Below are 20,666 nucleotides of genomic sequence, written 5' to 3' on the forward strand. Positions count from 1 at the left end.
GAGGAACATCGCAGAACATAATGCCCACTACCAATCTTTCAGCGCACATTTTCTATCTCGGAAAGAAATATGTGAAACAGCTACCGTGGAACTACTGCAGTTTCCTGAGAAGCCAAGTGCAGCAAGCACAGTAGCTACTAAAGGTTATTTTTACTCAAAAGCAGGAAACAAAATCCATTTTATTAGGGCCGAATAAAGAAGACACAAAATATTGCGCAAGCTTTTGAGCTCGCCAGAAGTCTTAACTTTAAAAGACACAGGGGTAGGAAGGAAGCCGAATTCTCAGGCCATAATATTGCAACCTGATCTTACGAGCATCCTCTGCAGGCAGGTACAAAGTAGGTTTAGGTTACACCTTAGTCTGGGTAGAGTGTGTTGGTCTGGTGTAACGGTTAGAGTGTTGGATAGAATCTGGGGGGAACCAGGTTCAAACACCTTCTCTGCCAAGGAGGCTCGCTGAGTGACCTTAAATTAGGCTGAAAGTGAGTGATTGGCCTACCTCACAGGGTTGTTCTGAGGGGAAAAAATGGAGGACCGGAGAATGATTTAAATCACTTTTGGGTCCCCACTGTGGAGAAAGTTGGAGTATAAATGAAGCAAATAAATAAACAAACAAGAGGCATTTTGACAGCGTCCGTTTTCACACTGCTTACCAGCCATGGAACATCGTGTCAAGCTCCCGGAATGACAGCGTCTTCCTGGCGCGATTTTGCGCAAGAACAGCAGTTCTCACACGAAATCATACCCGGAAGACGGTGTTGAAAACGGCCAGTGTGTGCGCTTTGTCCAACACATTAGAAGCAGAAACCAGCAAATAGAGATTCTCCCAAATAGAGAAACCATTCACCTGCTATCAATCAGCAAATTACCCACCAATTCTTCCCCATCCCCACCAGTGCTCAACTGAACAGCAAGGGGAGAATGGGGGAGGGAAAGTATGTCAACATCACGTCCAGATGGAACCTGGAAGTGATGTCGCTGACGCTCTAGGAGTTTTCCTGTTTTCTGTGGTTTTTACCATAGAGATCTTGGTGACAACACTTCCAAATTCCAGCTGCAAGTGGCATGGGCATATGACCAATGCCCTTTTCCCCACGCTTTGCCCGCCCCCACCCCAAAGTCTCTCAGGGGTTCCGGGCATGCGTTTGGCAACCGTAAGTCCAAACATTTTCCTCTCAAATGCCAAACAAGACACACAGTTCCCTTGGAGGCTGACAGCTGTGTGAATATTAACAACGTTTAAGATAAATTTCAGGAGCAAGCAAGATCCCAAATACAAGGTGATTTGCAGAGCCGTGAAACGCTGCCAGCAGAAAGAGGGAGTGGGTTTTGGAAACCTCTTTACAGACCCCGCACACCGTTACCTAGGTCCACTAACACCTTCGAGGATGACTGGGGGGCAGAAGTGCCCCTCTGTGGAGTGTAATGCCATAGAGTCCACCCTCCGAAGCTGCTCTTTCTTCCAAGGGAACTGATCTCTGTAGTCTGGAGGTCAGTTGTAATTCCAGGAGATCTCCAGGCCACATCTGGAGGTTACACGAAACAAAGGCACCCCTGGTTAAAGCCTGTGTAAGCACCGCGGGCAAAACCCACCAGGGGGAAAAACAAGATACATAAACAATGTGTATTCAAATGACAAAGTATTAAAGTTCAGAATCTTAAATTAACTCACTGAATGTGCAAATTCCGCCTATATACAATGTAAAGAACAATGACAATTCATACAACAGCTCCTATACAGCACTATACTAGATCCAGGAAGGAGTAATCCAGCAGGTAAATCCTTGTTTATAACATCATTTCAAAATGTCTCATCTGTGAAATGATGTCATAACAAGGACTTACCTGTTGGATTACTCCTTCCTGGATCTAGTATAGTGCTGTATAGGAGTTGCTGTATGAATAAGAAATGAACTGGCAAGGCAGAAGGGCCTGACAAAAATTATAAATGCAATGCACCACGTCACATCAGACAGAGAGACTGACTGCCGGTGATACAGACATCCCTTCTGCAACACATCAAGAATCCAAACCTTCAAGCATGACTTTTACAGCCCCGCATTACATCAAGCAGGTCATGAGACACACTACAATATAAATAAAGCTGCCCTCAGGACACCCAATACGATGGGGCTGATTTAAGTACATTCCGGATTTCAAGCCAAAAGCCAACACGCAGGCAGTTTCAGGCCCAATGAAATGGTCCAGGTGGTCAACAGGCCTAACAATGGGAATCCAATCGTTCCCTTGCGCTCAGGCAGAAAATGAAAGCCCTTAGTTTCAATGCCATTTTAGATCCAGGGGGGTTAGCCGTGTTAGTCTGTAGAAGCAAACTAGAAGAGAGTCCAGCAGCACCTTTAAGACTAACCAACTTTACCATAGCATAAGCTTTCGAGAACCACAGCTCTCTTCGTCAGATGCATCGTCAGCTTTAGAGAACCACAGCTCTCTTCATCAGATGCATCATCAGCATTAGAGAACCACAGCTCTCTTCGTCAGATGCATCGTCAGCTTTAGAGAACCACAGCTCTCTTCGTCAGATGCATCATCAGCTTTAGAGAACCACAGCTCTCTTCGTCAGATGCATCGTCAGCTTTAGAGAACCACAGTTCTCTTCATCAGATGCATCATCAGCTTTAGAGAACCACAGTTCTCGTCACATGCATCGTCAGCTTTAGAGAACCACAGTTCTCTTCATCATATGCAATGCCATTTTAGAGAGTCTGATCATTCCCTCGCTTGTGGGCAGATAATGAAGGCTGTTAGTTTAATTGTATTTGGACGAAAGCAAAATGAAGCAGATGAAACATTTTAAAATACCTAGCTAAGCCAGGATCGTTTCTATTCTCTGATTCCACAAATATGGAAAAACCACAGGATTTGGTACAGATTGTGGCATTTGGCGTAGAGGGCCGCACTACATGCTTGATTTGAATCCAGTGACACCTTAAGAGACCCACAAGATTTTCAGAATGCAAGCTTTCAAGAACGAGAGGTCCCTTCTTCAGGTGCCTAAAGAAGAGAGCTTGGACTCTCGAAAGCTTGTGTGGAGAGTGCCGTCAAGTCATAGCTGAATTATGGCAAGCTTACACTCTGAAAATCTTGTGGGTCTCTAAGGTGCCACTGGACTCAAATCCTGCCATTCTACTGCAAACCAACACAGCTACCCACCTAACTACATGCTTGGATTTTTAAGAAGCTGTGTCTTGGGTTCCCCATAGACACAGAAACAGCACCAAAGGTGAGTTTATTCCTGTTTTTGTAGCTCCACACACACAGGTTACTCCACATGAGGCAGCAAAAATGGGGAAATACTCCCCCCAGCACAGTTTCCACACAAGAAAACAGCTTTGAGGTGAGCCCTTCCTCCCCCACCCCCCACCCCCGGTGGCGTTCCAATCCCATTTGGGCTCTTCCTTATTCCTTAAAAACCAGGGCTCATTTTGAGGGGGAACGCGCAGGAACACCATTCCGGCAGTTCCCCAAAGAGGTCACATGTCAGGTGGCCCCGCCCACCTGACTCTCAGCCATTTTGGGCCCATTTCGTCCTGGATTGGGGCTGAAACAGCCTGGATCGGGCCTCTGATGGGTGGTGGATCACTCTCCTGCTCTGCAGTGGCCCGATCCTGACCATTTTGGGCCCCTTTTTGCCATTTTGGGCCCAATTTCGGCCCTGAATGGCCAGGATTGGGTCCAAAACAGCCAGGATAGGTGATGTCAGGGGGTGTGGCATATGCAAATCAGTTGTGCTAATGACACATTTCTGGAGCTGTCAGGGAGAGTGGCATATGCTAATGCATTATGCTAATGAGTTATGCTAATGAGTTCCTCCAGCTCTTTTTCTATGAAATGACCCCTGTTAAAAACCATCCCCCCAGGTGCTGATGGGTGCAGGAAACTTCAGATCAAACTCCATAAAAATCTCAACATGTAGTTTGCCCCTCAGAATTTCAGGTTTCAGGCTCCCGGTCCTTACAGCTCTGAAGGGTTTGGAGCAACGTCTGGGAAACCTACAAAGGCAGGAGGGTTAGGGAACTCAACAGGATTTCCATCCTTAAGAACGGGGCTTCACAGCCCTGCATATCTACTTGCCATTCATGACATCTAGCAGAGTAAGTTATAGGCGCTCTTAAAATATCTGCAATTGATATGACATCCAGAGAAGTTAACCGTGTTAGCATGTAGTTGCAAAATAGTAAAGGGTCCAGTAGCACCTTCAAGACTAACCAACTTTATAGTAGCAGAAGCTTTCGAGAACCGGTTCTTGAAAGCTTATGCTACTATAAAGTTGGTTAGTCTTAAAGGTGCTACTAGACCCTTTACTATGATATAACATCATGACACAGCCCTGGGTTTTAAACTGGCAGCGAAAAGTACATAAGTTTCAGACTTGCAACCCTTTCGTAAATATGCTTATCTTCTGGGCAATCTACTTCCTCACACGTGTGCTTCGGATTTCAGCTTCAGCCATTCATTAAGAACTCACACACGTCACCCAGACAGCCTTTTTAAACTAGAGTACAACAAAGCCGCGGCTGAAATATTTCATGTGCTCCAGACGGTGGGAGTAAAAAACGGGTGGAAATACACAACATTCCCAGCTCCGTGTTATAACATCACAACTCTCATACTTTCAACGCAGTATCACAGTAAATTCCACCTATTGCTGAAATTCCAGCTTGGGAAATTCCTAGACATTTGGGGAAGGGAAGAAACCTCAGCGGGATATAGTGTTGGGATCCCCTGCTTTCACCCTCTGCCCCCTCCTGCCTCCACTTACCTGGCTGATGGTGGAGGAAGGCATGGGAACGGGACTCCCGGGCATGGTTTCGGGGCAGTGCAATAACATCACTTTCGGGAGTGACGCCATCGCGCTGCCCCGAGAGTGCTCCTGTGCCTTGCTGCAAGCCGATTTTGGCCTGTTTGAGGCCCAAATCAGCCCACTGCAAAGTGCACACATGCCCCCCCCCCGTCCCCACACAATGACATCACTTCCCTGAAGTGACGTCACCGCACCGGCACATGGGCATGGGCACAAAGCGCACACGTGAGCATCATGGGCCCAGCAAAAAGTTTAAGTGCCAGGTCCTCTGCACCCCGCTACGGATCCCAGATCCCCAGTGGGGGCAGAGGATCTCCCGCCTCTGCTCCCCACACCCCGCCCCCACTTACCTGAGCAGCGGGGGGTCGCACCTTCCTTGCGAGCTCCCCCACGGTGCAGCATGCTCCTGTGCACCGCAGCTGCCTGGATCGGGCCTGTTTTGGCCCAGATTAGGGCTGCTGTGGAGTGCAGGAGCGCTTCTGTGCTCCACAGTGCTCAAAACAGGCCCAAACTATGGCAAACCAGGCCCGTTTTCAGCAGCACCCCAAAACGGGCCCGTTTCGGCGTGGATCGGGCCTGTTTTTGAAGCACTGCAGAGCGCAGGAATGCTCCTGCGTTCTGCAGCACCCAAAACAGGCCCGTTCTGCCACGGAGAAAGGCGGACTAAAACTGTTGCAAATAAATAAATAAAAATAATCCCAGATCGGAGCAAAGTGTTACTCAGTAGTCATCACAAGACACCACTCCGCATGTACTCAGAGGCCTTCTTGATACATTTCATGTTCCATTCTTGGTATCCACAACAAGTTCCTTGGCCAAACCCTAATTGAAATTAAAATCTGGAAAAGCCCCACTGATTCTTTTTTAACAGTGCTGCTTCAAAGAAAGTGTACTATGGGCTGAAGACACAATTAGGGGTGTGCACGGAGAAGATTTTCTTCTGATCTGGACTTTGGGGGGGAAACGTTTACCGTTATTGCTTATCTCTGGGTAGGATCTTACCGGTTCTGGATTGAAATCCATGTGGGTTTTTTTAAAACCTTTGGGACCACTATTTTCAATGAGAAATGTAAGGGCTTTTTTTCAGCTGGAACACGGTGGAACGGAGTTCCAGAACCTCTTGAAAATGGTCACATGACTGGTGGCCCCGCCCCCTGACCTCCAGACAGACGGGAGTTTAGATTGCCGCTCAGCAGCACGGAGGACAATCTAAACTCCCCTCTGCCTGCGACGTTGCGCAAATCTCGCATGAGAAAACGCGATCTTCCGCGTTTTTTGTGCAATGTTCTGGGTCGTTCCAAGGGAAGGTAAGCTGTGTGAAAAAGGCCCGTACTCCTGAAGGAATTCTATCAGTAAGGGCATGGCCATTCAGTACCACTACTAGAGGGAAAGTTGGGCCCTGATTACTACAGTTCTTCCTAATACAACTCTACTAGTACAATTGCTAGGACTGACCCCCATTGGAGTTAATGGAAATCATTAGCCAACCATTTCATGGGAAAATACTTGGGAGTATTTTCCTTGCCCCTGTGATCCCAGCCACGGAGAACCATGCATTTTTCTAGCTGCATATCTGGGTTTTGCCTCTTGGTCACATATGAGTTTGACAGAATGTTGGGGAGCTGGTTTCATGTACATATGAAATGAAATTATCCATTTGCGGTATAGATATCGCCACCCTGATTGGGCCATTCTGTTGAGCCTGAGCGGAGTACCACCATGGTTATGTATTACTCCTGTTCATTTTGAATGGAGGCACTCATGAACTGTACTCCAAGCGATTACTCATTCACGTTCTAAAAAACTCAAGACTCGAATGTAGTTAGTAGCTTTCAGCTTCGGACGTCAAGGCCAACTCAACATCAAGTTTACGGTTCAGTGGCACCACGCCAACGTTAACTTGATAGCTACAGATAGCCTTTTGGCTGAGATCAAGCGTAGATATAATAAAAGCAGTTAACCTTGATCAAAAAGTTTCCGTTAAAGGCTAAAATTAGAACACTATGGTCAGGAAGCCCCAGAGATGATAAAAACCAACAAAGCAAGTTCCCTTCAGAGTTTTTAAGCTTCCTTTCTGCTGTGAAGAGGAGTGCGGTACTTCCTGGGTCTACAATTTACTGCTCTGCCTAAAGTTTGCATACAATGATACAAAATATGGTAACATCATTTAGAAGGACCTGTTTGCTGTTTCCTTTCACACAAAAAACCAATAGTGATTTCTTTAGGCGGACAAGATAAAAGAACAGCCAGAGATGGGGCAAAAGGGGGCAGTGAACGTGTTTTCTCATGTTTAGGTTGCTGCTACTAGGAAATAGTGTTGAAACCTTAGAGAGACGCTTTCTAGATTAACCAAATACAGGCTAACCCTAGTGCATGTTTTCAACAGGTGCCTAACCCGTTCTGAGCCTTCCTAGAATTGTTAACTTGTCCAAGACTCATGAATGATATCTCATCTAAGGGTAGTTTTGAACTACTGCATTTTGTAAAAAGTTCGAGAGGAACTGTGTGAAACAGGACGCCTGAAGAAGTATCCGAAGAAGTGAGCTGTGACTCCCGAAAGCTCCTACCCTACCACAAATTTTGTTAGTCTTATAGGTACTACTGGACTCTCGCTCTTTTCTACTGCTACAGACAGGCTAACATGGCTACCCATCTTGATCTATCTCCACTGAGAACTAGAACCTTAGTTTTTTTAAAAACAGACTAGTATAAAAGTTCCAGTATGACCTTTGGGCGTGTTGAAAATATAGAACAAACAATAAACAGTGCTGAGTCAAAATGCCTATTTCCTTGACAGCCATATACATAGAAAGTAACAAAAGCATAAATTATTCCCTGTATTTTCCCGACTTTCATGAGTTACCTGTTTACAAAACAAACTGTAAATCGCTCAGGAGCTCTGTACAATCCCAAGGAGAAATCTATCCATTAAAAAAAAGTTTGGAATCTGCTGTCGTGTGGAAAGTTTACTAGTCCTCAAGGCATCGAAGTAAATTCAGAATAGATACACAACGGCGTGAAGGAAGGCAGCGCATCTCTGAATCAACTGCTGAGATCTCAGCACTGGCCACAGAGCGGAAAGACAGGCTGTATACTAGTTTTTCCTGTTTCTCTCACACCAGGTTTCTTCAGCTGTTTGTCAAGTCAAACAGTCATCTAAGAACATCCACAACAAAGTTCTACTTGAATGACAGAACCCCTTCCACAGCTGATTATCCAAGGCTTTGTTAATATTGCCGATCTCCAGACTATAGACGTCAGTTCTCATGGAGGAAGCAGCAGCTTCAGAGAGTGGATTTTATGCCATTATGCTCCACTGAGGTACCTCTCCTCCCCAAACCCTGCCCTGCTCAAGCTTCATTCCCCAAATCTCCAGGAATCTTCCAACCTGGAGTTGTCATCCCTAGGCCTCTGCAATGCAAAAATGTTCAACCAAGGTCACTCAGTACAGAGGACAGCTGCCCGATTTTGTATTCCTTCACTCATTTTTAGGTGAGGCAGACCAAGAGTTCACACAGAGCGTGCAAGAAACAATCCAGCCATGCTAATACCCATCCCTCTCTGCTTCGGTGTACTTGACCTGAATCTATTCAAGCCTGAAGGGGCAGAGAGAGCAAAATGCAGCGCCGTGATGTCTGTGACCCACATCCCGTCACTCCATTGAAATCACTGAGGCTTAATGTAGTCATGACTAACTGGAACCCCACCGGCTTCAAGAGGATTTAAAAGCTCAGCTAATTTTCTTTTAATCTGGGCCAACCTCTATAACGGCAGATTGAAAGCCAACTCAAAATGTACATTATATAGCACGCAGCAGCAGGCAAATTTCGGCACCCACAACAAACAGTAGTGTGCTAGTTTATGTTGCTTGGCACAGTGGCTCCCTTACTCCACCCAAACAGCAGAGGTGTCATGGATTAGCGATCCCATTTCCCCACCCCCTACAGCACCACATGTGGCATCACATCACTTCCTGTAAAAAACGGGAAGTGACATAGGGTAGCTCTAGGAATCTCCAGAAACTCTATGCTTTTATTATACAGGTTCCAACAATTCCTACCTGTGTTGCTTCCAGGTTTTTAACTGGAAGTGATGAGATGATGAAGCTAGAGTTGCAGCCCCCATATATCCCCGTTCACATTCCTTCTACCTGTTGCCAGTGATAGGATTTAGTGATAAGGTTGCACTGCCTGACAAGCCTGTCACTAAACCAGACCAGGAACAAGATCTATTCTTCATCTCCCCCCCACCACCACCACTTTGTTTGCCAGCACAAGACCATTATTTACTGACAGATGCTGCATTCTTTGGGGCACTTGGGCCAATAAGACTTCCTGCCCGAAAACATATATGGTACAGTCCTTCCCAGACACTGGAAAACACTATTTCCAGTGCTCTCTGTGCATTTTAAAAAAAAGTTTTCTGCTTGCATAAAATCCTTCTCTGAACAATAAAATAGGTGAATATCCAACTTGAGAAAGAAATGGAAGGAATCCAATATTGCTACATCCTATTTACTTCATTTACACCCCACCTTTGGGGGGGATCCAAAGCAGCTGACATCCTCCTTCTCTATTTTATCCTCACAAAACCCCTGTGAGTAAGTTCGGCTAAGAGAGTATGACTGGCCCCAGATCACCCAGCGAGCTTCCAGGGCAGAGTGGGAATTCGAACCTAGGTTCACCCAAAAGCATACATTTACCAGTTTTTCAAATAAAATAAGCTACTGGAAAGGGGAAAGTTGCACACGCAAGCCGTCAACAAGCCACAAGGTTACAGCAGCTTCAAAAGGAGTCAGATGTGTGTTGGGTGCTGCTACGACTCCCGAGTATACCCATGTCAAGGTCCTTGTCTAGCATGTCCTGCCCTGTCCCGCCCGTCCCCCCCCCAGCCACATACAGGGTGGAACTGACGTGATCAGATAATCAAAAGCTAGCCAAGAAGTGCACGCTTGCCATGACAGCTTGCATAAAGCACTGGTAAGAGTGTCAGGCTAAGTTCTGGGAGACCCGAGTTCAAATCTCCACTCTGCCACGAAGCTTCTGAATTACTTTGAGCTAGTCACTCTACCAGCCTCGCCTACCTTGCAAGGTTGTTGTGAGGATAAACTAGAAAAGGGAAGACACTCCCCTGAGCTCCTTGGAGGAAAAGTAGGATTAAAATGTTCTAAATAATAAATAAAAACCCCGGGAAACGAAGGTTAATATTTTCCCAAGAGAAGTTTTCCTGCACTTCTAGTTTAACGCTGCTAAAGCCCATTAGGAAGAGGACATTTCCAGGGGCGGATTGGCCATTTAACTTACAGGGGAATTTCCCAGTGGACCTTTGCCCTAGAGGGCCACTGCTGGCCAGCAGCCCAAGTTTCAGGGGCTGCTTGGCCGAGACCCCTCCTCAGCTATGGCTGTTTTTGTCACCTCACCAACTGTTTCCTTCTGTGCTGCTTCCAATTTGGGGACAACGCAGTGAGTGAGTAAGGTCCATCATCGGCCCCACTGAGTCGAGTGGCCGGAGTGGTTCTGCAGTGCCGGCTTGTAACACAGCAGAGGTTGCTTGGCTTGCTCCAGGGCTGTTTTCACTTCGCAGTGCGCTCCTAGAAGTGTGCCGCCTTGACCTTGTGACACCTTTTGCGTCAGAGCTCAGGACTTGGCAGAGTTTTGAAGGAGCCGGTCAAGACCAGGAGGTCCACTTCCCTTCCTGCCACCTGTACAGACAATCGTCATCTAGATAAGGAGATGACGCAGGTCTCAACATCGCACACCCTCTTCTGCTCCTGAATTTTGTATATCCAAGAAGGAAGACAGGCCTGGACCTCAAACCAGGAAGTCCATTCTCTACAGCCCGTGCCTGGACATCTGGCTGCCCCGGCTGGAGCAGATGGCCACGCATAGGAGTTAAGCAAACCACTAATTTCTCACCAATATTTACACATTCTTTTAAACAATGCCGACTGCTGCAAAAGCTGTAGCAATCCGCGCTTAGGTGAAACCAGGGCGACAGCCATTGTCAGGAAGGGTGCATCGATTTATCCTCATTAATTCCAGGTTTAAATGGAGGAGGTACTTGACAAGACTCTTGTTTTCTGTACACAGAGAAATCTTCGGCGTTCAGCAATCCTTTCTCTCATTTTTTAAAAAGAAAAACTGGCCTATTGTATATGTTTTTTTTTAAAAAAAAAAGAACTGACTGGCAACAAATCACAACCAAAAAAACCTCTACTCTACGATTGTTACTTACTATTATTATTCATTTGGCCATGCAAATATAGCTGCCAGTAAGCTCTTGGAAGCAAACTTCACTTACTTCCCGACCGAAGCGTTGTTCTAATAACGCTTTTCTCTAATTAGGTTCTAGCGCCCCCACCAGAAGCCAGGTAAGCTAGAGAACAACATATTTTACAGGCAAATCCAGCCTCAAAGTTTGTCGCCAAAGGTACAGTGTCTCTCATCTCGGTAAGCATTTGCCTTGTGCCAAAAAAGGCAGCTGCACTGCCCACAAAATGCTTTTTTCCTTGGCTCCTAACTGGCTCTGTACCATGCCCTTTCTGTCCCCCCAGGCTCTGTCTTCTCCGCCAATTTTTCTTCAGCTACCTGGTTTTTACTCCAGCTCCTTCGCAACATCCCTCAATAAGATCCTCTTGCCCAGCAAAATACTGTGGCCTGTGGGAAAAAAAAATAAAATCTCTTGTGACAAAGTTTGTTTCTCTCCTCAGTCCCACTGCTGCCTGCCTCTCCTCTTTCCCTCAGTTCCACATTTTCTCTACCCCTCATTCCCTCATCGGTTTGTCTCCCACTGGCTCCCCTCCCTCAACGTACTGTTAAAGATCTATCATAACCGCTCCCCGTTCCTTAACTTCACAAATCCTAAGTCTCTCTTTCCTTCTGAGAGCATGCAGCCCCTACTGAATAATAATAATAATAACAACAACATTTGATTTATATACCGCCCTTCAGGACAACTTAATGCCCACACAGAGAGGTTTACAAAGTGTGTTATTATTATCCTAACAACAAACATCCTGTGAGATGGCTGGGACTGAGATAGATCTGGAAAGCTGTGACTGACCCAAGGTCATCCAGCTGGCTACAAGTGGAGGAGCAGGGAATCAAACCTGGTTCTCCAGATTAGAGTCCCACCACTCTTAACCACTACACAAAACTGGCTCCTTTTCCCCTCACGAGGTGCGCTTTTGCCAGGATTCCATCATCCATGTTTTCATTCCGAGTCATTACAACATTCCGTGACATCACAACAGACCAGCCAATGGCTGCGTTGAGCAGCTCCAAAGGTCGATATTTTATAGTTGTCTGCTAAAGCCCACTGGCTCCGTTTCAGGTTACGCAAATGCAGCATGTGAGGATATTCCACTGAAACCACAGGAGATTTACATCTTTGAAAGCTGCTATGTACCAAGGGGGAGGACGGGGGGGGGGGGTGTCCGAAGTTATCAGCTGAATGGAATGCCGACGGGATCTGCCAGCAACATGACCTGCTGAGGCAGAGAGGCATTCATTCTCTAGGAGTGTCCCAGACATAGAAAATGAAATGACATTGCCCCCTGAAAAAAAACACACACATAAGCCTGTGCTTCTGTACAGCCATGCTTTTCACACACCATTGCAACAATATGCTGGGTATTTGTTCCCTCCTAACGTGGAGCTCCGCTCTGGCTGTTAACTGGTTGGCTTCATTGTTGCTTTAGTTCAGCGCTACCACTTTGTGTGGACACGTTCGGCTGATGTACAGATGGAATGCTGGAGGGAAAAATGGACAAGAAGCCATGCTCCGTCCGGAAACACAAGCACACTGCATTTCCTCAGAATGTTTAAACAGAATACTGCCATGCAATAGGAGGCGGTATTACTCTTTGATGGTCCAGTACAAACCGTGGCTTGCAAATGAGAGGTTGCCCACCTTTGGAACACGTACCCCCTTCTGCACTCCTGCATCCCTACAAAGAATGCAATTATTTATTTAGAACATTTTTACGCTGCCTCTCCAGGAACCCACCCAAGGAGGCGTACAAAATAAAAATTATGAAAACAAAACAATGAAAGACATTAATTAAAATTCAGCATTTAACAAAACAGCCCAACATAAAAACTTTAGATCATAAAACCAGACCACAAACAGCTTAAAATAACTGTATGTTTTTAAAAAATCTGACTTATGGCACCAGGGGTCACTATAAGTCAACTATGGTTTGTGGAACTCTCCACCACTAGAACCAGGAATACCACCTTACGCTCCTTGGAAGAAGAGAGGACTAAAAATGTGATGGGTAGGATGGAATCTTACAGGCCAGGCGGGCACATCATTCTATCACATGAACATGACCAAGGAACAGAGCCCAGGGGGACCAGTGCTGACTTGATGGCCAAGTTCATCAAGGGTCCTGATCCCTTTGTTCTCTCTGATATGGTCAAATTTGACTTTTTTTTTTTTGCTGTCAAGACACAGCTAACTTATGGTGACCCCATGGGAATCTCAAGGCAAGAGACATTGAGAGGTGGTTTTCCATTGCCTACCCGTTTCTTCTTTGGTGGTCTCTCATCCAAGTACTGACCAGGGCTGACCCTGGGTAGCTTCCAAGATCTGACAAGATCAGGCTAGCCAAACTAGACATGGCAGCTTGAACTCCGGGAATGGATTTCCCATGGGATTGTTAGGGTGCTGGGGGGGCGGGGCTGAGAGGAACCAAGGGCACACAGCATGCGGGTTTTGTCTTCAGAACCCCTCTTTTTCTCCCCATGTCATTTTTTTCTGATGGACCCCCCCCCCCTCCTCAGCTCTGCCATTGGCCATGTTGGGAAACAGTAGAGTCCAGTAGCACCGTTAAGACTAACCAACTTTATTGTAGCATAAGCTTTCGAAAACCACAGCTCTCTTCGTCTATGATGTCTACGGCGACCCCTGGCAGGGTTTTCATGGCAGGAGACTAACAGAGGTGGTTTGCCACTGCCTGCTTCTGCAACCCTGGTCTTCATTGGAGGTCTCCCATCCAATTACTAACCAAGGCCAACCCTGCTTAGCTTCTGAGATCTGACTGGATTGGGCTCACCTGGGCTATGCAGGTCAGGGCATTCCTCACTCATTTCATGTCACAATGACCACGTTGGGTGGATTAAACTGACAGTTACTCAGAAAGTCTCATGGCCAAGTGTGGACCTGAACTTTTCAGTTTCCCTAATCGTACTCCCATGCTTTAACTACTTCTTAACAATGGCAGCGTAGTGGTACTGGCTAGCGTGCTGGACTACAATTTGGGAGACCTGGGTTCAAATCCCCACTTTGCCACAAATGCTCCATGGGTCAATCATTCTCTTTCAGTCTAACTGAACCCACAGGGCTGTTGTTGCAAGGATAAAATGGAGGAAGTAAGAATGATTTTGTAAGCTGCTTTGGTTCCCCATTGGAGAGAAAAGCAGGGTACAAAGAAAAAAATAAACATCGCACACTTGCCCGAGCTCCTTGGGAGGAAGGGTGGGATAAAAATGTCCTGAATAAATAAATAAAATGAGATTGGCCCACATAATAGAAGAATGCATCCTATGTTTATTCAAATGTTATGCTGCGTCACAAGAGATCAAGCAAGACCAAGGAGCCAACAGCATTCTAGATGAAGAACAGCTACCAAGTTTTAAGTCGCAAAATCAGATCAGTGTCTCAGGTTGCATGTACCATGCCACACCAACACAATTTAAAACACAAAATGTTTACCTAAATCCAAATATGACAAGATATTTAATGCTATCTCCAATGATCTCCCCCGCCAAAAAAAACTCTGCGTGAGATCGAGTCCAAATCTACCCACCCCCATATATTGCCTCCTATCACACCCACCAGCGAAGCCTCGAATGAATGGGGACCAAAGCAGCAGAGAAGGAGGCGGCGAAGAGACTGGAAACAAAGGACAGGCTTATTACAACATTATAATGATGTAAGGGGGGAAATGTGGGGAACAATAGGATGCTTAGACATAAAGCTTAGCGGGCGAGAGAGAGAACGAGCAGAACGCTGGAGTTAGCAGGAAGTTCATTCAAAGAAAGCAAAGAAGGGTGGACCAAAAATTAATTCCATGGTGGTATGGGTGTGGAATATTTCCTCGTCGCAAAGTATCAGATTACAGCCAGGGATAATAAATCACTTATGAGAAAAGACTTTTATTTTAAAGAAACAGGGGAGCTGCTAGTACATTGCTAGGTGTTTTTAAAGTTCTCCGATATTGCATTGCCTTGATCTGCCACTGTACTTATCGAAAAGAGAGCGCAACGTTGGGCACATCATAAATAATAAAGGAAAGAAGAACACCATAGAAATCCATAGAGGGGAGCCGACACGGAGCCGGTGTCTGTGTAATGGCAAACCACGGGGTGGTATTACATCCAGTAGCCTCAGAGGCAGGCTCCCCCTCCTTTCTCTTCTCCACCGCACTCCAATAACCTTCCTTTCAGCATGACTTTCCTTTACATCCAAACCTAGATACAATGGTTCAGGTTGCCCTCCAAATTCCAGTTGCGTTTCCCAATTCTGGTTTGGTGGACAAACAGTCCTTTCCCAGTTCGGATGAGACGACAAGCCACGGTTCACTGCAAGAGGAAGGGAGTTCAAATGGGGAAGGGAAGGGAAAGCACAGGCTGAAGAATCAATCACATAACACCAAGCCTGGCTACAATTTCAGTGGCGGCTTTCCATACATAGAGAGTGTTGGAACTGGAGGATAGGCAATGGAGAAAAATACAAATTCTATATTTTGGATCAGGACTAGTAGCCAACCAACTCTCCCTTCTGCATACCTGTTACATCTTCTTAAAGGTAAAGGTAGTCCCCTGTGCAAGCACCAAGTCATTGCTGACCCATGGGGGGGACGTTGCAGCACGACGTTTTCTTGGCAGACTTTTTGTTACGGGGTGGTTTGCCATTGCCTTCCCCAGTCATCTACACTTTACCCCCAGGAAACTGGGTACTCATTTCACCAACCTCGGAAGGATGGAACGCTGAGCTGAGCCAAACTTGAGCCGGCTACCTGAACCAGGCTTCCCCATCTTCTTAAGAGCTCCTAAAACAAATCTTGCTCTGGGAAATTACGTAATGTGCATATTTTCACACATCTGCACACATTCACCATTAAGTATAAGCAGCAGCTCCTGGTGCCATTGTGCACACAGCAACTGTTGTGTTAGACAGATGTCCAAGGAGTTATGCACGTACAGAGATCAACAGAGTCCATCTGCTTGACTTTCACAAATCCTTTTACTCTCAACCAGAAGACAAATGCATACAACCACTATCCAAGTAGCAAGACCAAAAGCGGGTTCACACATGCATGTTTCATCACTCAACTGGTAAACTATGAAGCCTGCTTGGATGAAACGGCCATCACAGATGAGAAAGAGCTTTCACGTAACTTAGAACGATATTTGGTGGTTCCCATGTTCTGAAGATAAACCGTGCAGCATTGATTGAGGGACCGGGAATGTGCATGAATCTACCCTAAGACCAGGGCAAACTAGGGGGTCAAATACACACTGATGTGCATTCCTGGCTGCCACTCATGTGCATCTGAAGGAGAAAAAGCTCCACATTATACATGCGTAGAAAGAACATGCATGCACTTTGCACCTGGATATCTGTGTCTTGTAAGAAGCAGATCTTAAGTACCGTATCTACTCAAAAAGGAACGTAAAACTGAATGTAAGAAACACACTCCCCCCAACATTAATTTACTGGGCAAAACTGTAACTTGTATGCAAATACAAGATGACCCCTTCTTTTTTAATACTTGGGGAAAAAACTAATCTTACATTAGAATAAAAGGCCAAAGCCAAACCCAAAAACAAGCAAGCTGAGATGAAAGGCGTATTTACTTTCCCCTTGTCCCTGCACAAACTTCCGAGCCTATAAATATGTACTCGTAGGCACTTTCCCACGGACAGGTACCACCTTAGCGAGCACGTCACTCGTATGGGTTTTTTCCCAGAGCCGAGATGAAACGATTGAAGAGAGTGAGTGTTTTACCCCACCAAAATGACCAGTTGCTACCTGAAAAACCAAACCGGAGAATATTTTGCATGGCCTATTCTTTCCCTTTCAAAGTTAGATCAACACCTGGTATGAACAACCCCTTATTTACTTTACTTACAGATTGGAATCAATGCCGGCAGAGGAAAATCTTAAGGCAGATGTAGGGGTCTGGAGGTGTATTTTTCTCCCTCTTAAAACTATATAGCTGTGTACAAGATGCAGGATTAATGCAGCATCTTACAGGCAAACCTACCCACTGGCTCCAGCTCTGTGACTGAAAAGCACGTTCCGACTAGGAAGAGCACCCATTTCTGCTCCGTGCCAGTGTCAGTACCAACACGGCGCTTCAAATGACTATTTGGGTTGGTTCCCACAAGAAACAAGCCCCAGTTTGCCCGGCTTACCTGCTCTATCGCCTGTGTAACCCCCCAAGCTTGCCATCTTTTCCTCTACCAGTCCCCCAACGAAGCTTGCGTGTACTGAAGCAGTGACACTTGGCAGCAGCGGGCAAGAAAAAAATGTGACATGAGTTCCAGAAGGCACTTGGTCATCAGTAGCTTATATGAGGGTCCCTCCGCACTCCAAAGCCAATTCCAGAATCTAATGACCTCCAACACTATCTATAATCCCCAGGCGACAAGCTTCTTCCTGAATCGCTGCCCGGCTCAGTAATCCTCCATCTAAATTCCAACAGATATCTCAAACTACACCAATTGGACCAAACTGTACATTACAGGATGTACAGTTGCAAACTTACAGTAAAATGAAGTATTGGAAGGCTGTAAAACTGCACAGAGTACCAGCAAGAAGGCTGCTCAATTCTCCCATCCTTGGGTCACTTTTCAGCCAAAAAAGCAGTTTTCCCCATTCTACAGTCCCCATATTTTTTCTCTTTTGGCTTTCAAACCACAGTCTCTCGGCTGGCTTCAAGAACAAATTGAATCCCGCCCAGGGCACTAATTCCCAAAATCCAGCACCAAAGACTCCTTTGCTGCCTTAATTTCCAAAAGGTCAGTTCCTACTTTGCTCATTTAGACTGCACACTCCTTGCGGGCGAGGACTTCTTTCTTTTTTTATGGGACTCTGTATGCTGCAGTCCACATGTTCCGGGGGGGGTACAGCCATGTTACAGCCAAAATCTTCTAGCATTTTAAAGCTAACCGGTGGACAGCAGCTTAATCGTTCATGAGCCAGAACTCACTTTTGTCAGGTGTGCAAAACACATCTGTACAGATGTGCCTGGTCAGTGCTGTATACTTCTCATAGGTCTCTACCTCGAATTCTTGTCTAGCTGTGCAGGGACTCCGAAACACTTCCACCATGCCATTTATTCCTTGTCATTATCTCCCCGCTTAAAATCCCTCTTCCTGTCACAGGTAACTCACTTGTCCATTAGTTCACATCACCCTCCAGCTCTGCCCCCTAACATCTCTTCTCCAGCCCCACAAGCTATCCCACACCATCCAACACTAAGGTTGGGGAGACACTTAAGAGTGGGGAAAAAAACCCTTTTTATCTTTCAGTCCCGATTAACTTGTAGGCCCCCTAACTCTCTTCCACGCTCCTAAACAGACCTCCTCCCAGCCAACCTGTCCTGCTACTCCTCCACCCCAAAAAACCCCCTTACAAATAATATCCTTCCAGGCCATCCCCTCAAATGTTCTGCACCTCAATATGAGTTTATGCAGCGTTCTTCTATTTGGCTTAGCCTCAGCAGCAGTTCCCAATGCTTGAAATCAGGCGCATGCAGAAAGGTGAGAGTTCCTCAGAGCATGTACAAAAGGCAACCAACCAGCCACAACTCTTCCTAGTATGGAGACAGGCAAGATCAGAAGAGGCATGTCTGAGCCCCAGAAAGCTCCCTGGTAGGAGCTTCAGTGTGTCTCACAACTCTATAGAGATCCCCCATGCCAATCTCAAATATGTAGAAGCCAGGTTGGGAGCGAGGGCGCTTTGCACATGCCCAGAGAAATCGCAACTTCACAAGTTGCAGTTCTGAATCCCAGCAATGCAAATATGCAACTTAGAAGATAAATACATACCCTACGGTGAACAAGATTCGGGTTTGGTAGCACCTTAAAACCCATCCAGATTTCCAGGGCATGAGCTTCCGAGAGTCAAAGCTCCCTTCATCAGATACAAGGAGTGGGGAAAGGTAGGAGCACTTATAATCCAGACTGACGAGTGCTTTGACTCTCGAAAGCTCAGGTCCTGGAAATCTAGTTCGTCAAGGCGCCGCCGGACTCGGATCTCGCTCTTCTACTACAGACCAACGCGGCTATACTATAGACCTACGGTGTAATTTCGCTGGACGCGTCCATTTATTTTCAAAAGAGCAAGCACGCGTCCGGCTAGCTGCAACACTTTCCGGAGAGTAAGCCCCACGGAAGCAAGGGGGCTTGCGCCTGAGTCGACCGCGCGGTAAGAGAGCCCCGGTCAAGCGGCGCGGGGCCGCGCCCGCCGCTCACCTCCGGGGGTCCGCCTTGCGCCGGTCGTCCATGGCCGGGCTGGGCTGGGCGCGTGGCCGGGCTCCGCTGCGGGCTTCGCCGAGAGCGGCGGAGGCGCCGGGCGAGGGAAGCGGCGCGCCGAACTTGGCCGGCTCCGCTCGCGGCCGCCTTCGCTCGCCCCTTCCAGGCGCAGTCCGGGCGGGCGCGAGCAACCCCAGCCGGCGGCTCCTCCGGCGCTGGGCGCCCTCTCCGGAGGCAGCGCAAGATTTAAAGGCGCCCCGGCCGTCCCCTCCTTCCTCCCCACCCCTTGGCGCGCCGGCAGCCGAGAGGCGTCACGGGGCTCCGGCCGGCCAGCGAGGAGGCGGTGGCGGCGGAGGAGGAGCCAGGCAACCCGCCCGCCCGCCCGCCCGGGGCTTCTCGGCGCCCGCTCGGCCTCTCGCCCCTGCCGTCGGGCCGCGTGGCCTGCCGAGCCCCTCCTGCCGTCCGCTGGGCTGACTTCGGAGTAAGTACGACGAGGGGATCGGGCTGAGCAACAGGTGGGCGGGCGGAGGGGCGGGGGCGTCCGTTTTCCTCCCTTCTCAGGGGCTTGGTTTCCAGGTCACCAACCTCCAGGTGTGGCCTGGAGATCTCCCGGAATTACAGCCGATCTCCGGAGGCAAGCGATCAGCCGGAGGGAATGGCTGCTTGGGAGGGGAGCAGAGAGGCTGGGGCGTTACTCCTGACTGAGGGCCTTCCCCTCCCCGAACTCCATCACCCCCGGGCTTGACCCCCAAATCCCCAGGAATTTCCTTCCTGGAGCTGGCAACCCAACTGCTTGCAGATCCGTGTTTCGACCTCCGAAGCCGGGCAGGGGCTTGGTTTCGAGCAAGGTTGCCAGCCTCCAGGCGGCACCTGGCGATCTCCCGGAGTTACTGCCGATCTCCAAAGGATCGGGTGGAAGAAATGGCTGCTGTGGAGAGTAGCAGACATGCCAGGGTGTGATTCCTCACTGCGGGCCTTCCCATCCCTCAGGCTTGACCCTCAAATCCCCAGGAATTTCCCACCTGGAGCTGGCAACCCGTGTTCGGACCTCCAAAGCACTTCGGACTCCCTGGTCCACTTCAGTTTTTAACAAATGCAATAATGGATCATCTCGCAGAGCCAGAAGCATGCGACAGAATTGGACCACAGATCCAACTTAGCCTCTTTCTGTTTCATACAGTGTCCTTAAGAAAGCCACAAGCAAGAGCACATGAAAGCTCTCTTCTGCTGCCTTGGGTTGCCAACGCCAGGTTGGGAAATTCCTGGAGATTTTAAGGGTGGAGCCTGGGGAGGGAAGGGGAAGTGAGAGAGGTATCGGGTCACAGAGTCCATTTGTTCCAAGGGAACTGATCTCT

The 20,666-nt window shown here is 47.6% G+C and overlaps 1 protein-coding gene across 2 annotated transcripts in view; it reads right to left on the reverse strand.

The window, feature by feature from the left end:
• SLC4A4 (solute carrier family 4 member 4) overlaps positions 1–19,517 on the reverse strand; it is a 257,837-nt gene extending 238,320 nt beyond the window's left edge. For both annotated transcript variants that reach the window (XM_054989973.1, XM_054989972.1), the window contains exon 1: positions 19,312–19,517. In XM_054989973.1, coding sequence (XP_054845948.1) covers positions 19,312–19,343 — 32 coding nt within the window. In that variant the 5' untranslated portion in view covers positions 19,344–19,517. The remainder of the gene's footprint in view (positions 1–19,311) is intronic.
• Positions 19,518–20,666: the final 1,149 nt, after the last annotated feature.

The sequence above is a fragment of the Eublepharis macularius genome, chromosome 10, assembly GCF_028583425.1.
Source record: "Eublepharis macularius isolate TG4126 chromosome 10, MPM_Emac_v1.0, whole genome shotgun sequence".
In the NCBI taxonomy this organism is placed as follows: domain Eukaryota; kingdom Metazoa; phylum Chordata; class Lepidosauria; order Squamata; family Eublepharidae; genus Eublepharis; species Eublepharis macularius.